This window comes from Zophobas morio, unplaced genomic scaffold, assembly GCF_036711695.1.
Source record: "Zophobas morio isolate AGI-343-1 ecotype UQ-CSIRO unplaced genomic scaffold, CSIRO_AGI_Zmor_V1 ptg000007l, whole genome shotgun sequence".
NCBI lineage: Eukaryota > Metazoa > Arthropoda > Insecta > Coleoptera > Tenebrionidae > Zophobas > Zophobas morio.
This window is the reverse complement of record NW_026972112.1, coordinates 7,796,124-7,799,636: the sequence shown is the minus strand read 5'-3', so window position 1 is coordinate 7,799,636 and position 3,513 is coordinate 7,796,124. Positions and strand designations below refer to the sequence as shown.

Sequence of the window (3,513 nt, the reverse complement as noted above, 5' to 3'; positions counted from 1 at the left end):
TAAATTTTAAATTTACGTAACGTCTTTAGCCGAGGGCTAGATGCCACCCAAGAAACATTTAGCGGCAATGTTTTTTACAAACGGAACAAATTTGAAATGTTTTGTGATTATATTGTTTGTTCTTTTATCCTTTTCAAAAATTGATGACGTGATATCAAAATATTATTGTCAACTTTTTGCTTTGATTGAATTTTGACTACAAAATATTTTTAGAAATTATAAAAGATAAAAAAAGTGTCAAAAAGTTGTGACGTCACCTTAAAAAATTACCACGTAGCAAAATATAGCTGAAAATAGGTATTAGTTATGCTTAGTTAACCAGAGACATTTTTGATTAAAAAAAATATGTCTTGTAGATGGTATAATAGTTTCGGGAATTAATTCTTCAAACATTTCCAACAGTGAAACGACAGACGGTCAACAAAGACAGACATACGAAAACAGGGAAGCTTTTTCGAGCTCCGCGGACTGTGAAACCTTGAGAAAATACAAAATGAGAATTCCACAAATTACCTTATTTATTCCCTTAGCTCTCACCATCTCAGGAAATAAAATCCCTAGACAAAAAAGCTCGGTTTACCTGACGATCTAACCAACGCCTCACAAAGTGTGCGGTTTGGAAACACCACCTCAACCCACATTTCAACGTTCACTTTATTTATTTACTTTCATCGAAATGACTTTTCGCTTTCTTAGTACAGTTATATTGGAGATCTGGATCAAACTGCTTCATTTTATCAGAATTTTTTCAACAATTCTTATCTATTTTGTATTCATTTCGACGTTTCGTTGTGATTTATTGTAACTATTGTTATTTATTAATCAATGGAAGACATAGTACGTGCTTCAGTTTACTATATCGTTGCTTTTCAAGTGAACTTTTACATTTATTCAGCCACAAAAGATAAAAAGAGAACTTGAATCAAACTTGTTTCAAACTTGGCTTTTACATAATTTATTCTTCCAAACACCGAGCCTCTATGGTACAAATTTATTTAAATTATGATTATAATTATTAACAAAGTAAGACGTCTACGTATTTCTAGCTATTTCTATAAATATTGATTTTAAATTAACTTAGTGATGATATGGAAAAGCTACAAAATGAAAAAAGCTTCTCATTCACTTTAAACAATAATTTAAAAATTATTACAATTTTTTATTTAGTTTTTTCGTGTCTGTAATAGAGACGTAGAACTATTTATCTAATCAAATTACGAAATTATAATTAGGTTTAAATTTATCTAGCCACAAGTTATAGTGATTGAAATTTAATTATAATTTTTAAACATTTATCTATTTATTGACCGTACAATTTTATTGACGTGCTAATACTTAGTTGTTGACGTTACAAGTGTCTGATTACAAAGAGGCGTTAACCTAGTGGTGTAATACACAATTATTAATCAGTTTAAATAAAAAGACAAAAAAGTTTGTCTTAAAAAACTAGTGCGGTAATTTGACGCATTATATCACATTGATTTGTAAAGTTACACTGCGCGGTAATATAACTCAACTGAGTTATTCATAAAATTAACTTTATTATTTTCGTATTCACAACTATGTTGTGTTATCTTTTTAATTGCTTGTCTAACGAAACCACTGACGTAGAATTATTAACTTATATGTAAAGTAGGCTAGTAAGAATGTAGGATACCTACTTGTTAATATGTATAAATTTTCAATAAAAGTCTGTTTTTGAAGGCAAACACTGACCACAAAAATGCATTCATTATAGACGATATAAACATTACGAACTTCATTATATTGTGATAATATCTAAGGCAGACTTAAGTAAATAGTAATTAAAATAACATAAAAATATCCATAATGTAGTGCATATTTTTTGCAATTCAAATTTGCCACTCGTGAATAATTAATTCAATTAATTACTTAATTTTAAGTTAATCCACACAGCAAAGCAGGTGCTGCCATCTCCTAGACGGGTGCTAAATCACAGTAAAAGTATTTTCAACCACATATAATAGTTAAATTTAATCCATTTAAACGACAATTTCAGCAACAATTTAATAATAAATTGTAGTTTAAATTAAAACAGTATTTATATAGATCACCATGACAGATTTCATTAAATTTGTCCCTCCATTCCGAACAAAGGGGACGCCACTGCAGCAATCCTAATGGATCCTAGTTTGACAGTTGTCAAAATTTTAAAACGTTTTTAACCTTGCAGGTGCATATTTTCTCAATAAGTGCAATGTTTTCCACAAGTACTCAGTGTAAACACTGGATGTTCAACAGTGAGGAAGAACTAAACAAATTGCGCGAAAATGCTAACCTCAAACATATACAGACATACGGCAGACACATCAATGTAACTAAAATTCCAACACTGATTACTTTCTTAGCTTACTTATTATTATATCCATAGGAGGCCCAACGCTACGACTATTTCCTGACAGCAGAAGAAGAAAAAATCATGGTAAAACGATACGAAATCAGGCTACGAGACTTCTGCAAAAGGTTTCAGCCACCAATGACCAGATGTGTGATTGGGACAGCATTTCACTATTTTAAACGGTTTTATATTCATAATTCAGTAATGAACCATCACCCTAAAGAAATAATGTAAGTTTAGCGTGTCACATTACTATTTTATTTAGAAAAAACTTAATTGTAGGGTTACGTGTATATATTTAGCTTGTAAGGTTGAAGAATTTAATGTCTCGATTCAACAGTTTGTTGCTAACCTTAAGGGAGATAGGGAGAAGGCGACTGATATTATTTTAAACAATGAATTGCTGTTGATGGAACAGTTGAGTTTTCATTTGGCAATTCATAACCCATTTAGGCCTGTAGAGGGGCTTCTGATTGATATTAAGGTATTAGTTGTGTAGTAAGTTGTGGAGTGATGATGAATCAGTGATTTTAGACTAGGTGTTCTCTGAATGATCCAGAACGACTGAGACCTGGAACTGAACATTTCCTAGAAAGAGCATTCCTGACAGATGTTGTTTTATTGTATTCTCCAAGTCAGGTGGCTTTGGCTGCCGTTCTTCATGCAGCTTCCAAGTTACAAGAAAATCTAGATTCTTATGTTACTGACACATTATTTGGTGTTGATGGTAGAGGGAAACTGGAAGAATTAATTGAAGCTGTTCGAGGTAAAAACTGATTTTTAAGTATTTTTTTAAATAAAATTGTTTATTTTAGCTATTAGATCCATTGTTAAAATGGTAGATGCCACACCTGACAGAAATCAACAAAAACTGCTTGATAAAAAGTTGGAGAGGTGCAGAAACCCTGAAAACAATCCAGACAGTGAAATGTAAACTGATTTATAAAAGTTTGTTATTGTTGGTAATTTTTTTTCTTGCAGTTACAAAAAGAGAATGCAGGCGCTGCTGGATGAAGATGATGACTTATATCAGAGGATTTCATCAAGAACAGATTCTCTTGATAACTCTGCTTTAAACATGTCTGTGTGTGCGTCTCCTGAGGTGGCATAACTGCTTAAAGTATTAATAAATTTAAGGCATTTGAACCATTTTT

The 3,513-nt window shown here is 31.4% G+C and overlaps 1 protein-coding gene across 1 annotated transcript; it reads left to right on the top strand.

The window, feature by feature from the left end:
- Positions 1-2,137: 2,137 nt before the first annotated feature.
- On the top strand, positions 2,138-3,510 carry LOC135124401 (cyclin-H). The gene is made up of 6 exons (XM_064049448.1): positions 2,138-2,335; positions 2,393-2,589; positions 2,642-2,843; positions 2,894-3,125; positions 3,175-3,289; positions 3,341-3,510. The coding sequence occupies exons 1-6, from the start codon at positions 2,219-2,221 to the stop codon at positions 3,468-3,470; spliced, it is 993 nt and encodes a 330-aa protein (XP_063905518.1). The 5' UTR covers positions 2,138-2,218; the 3' UTR covers positions 3,471-3,510.
- Positions 3,511-3,513: the final 3 nt, after the last annotated feature.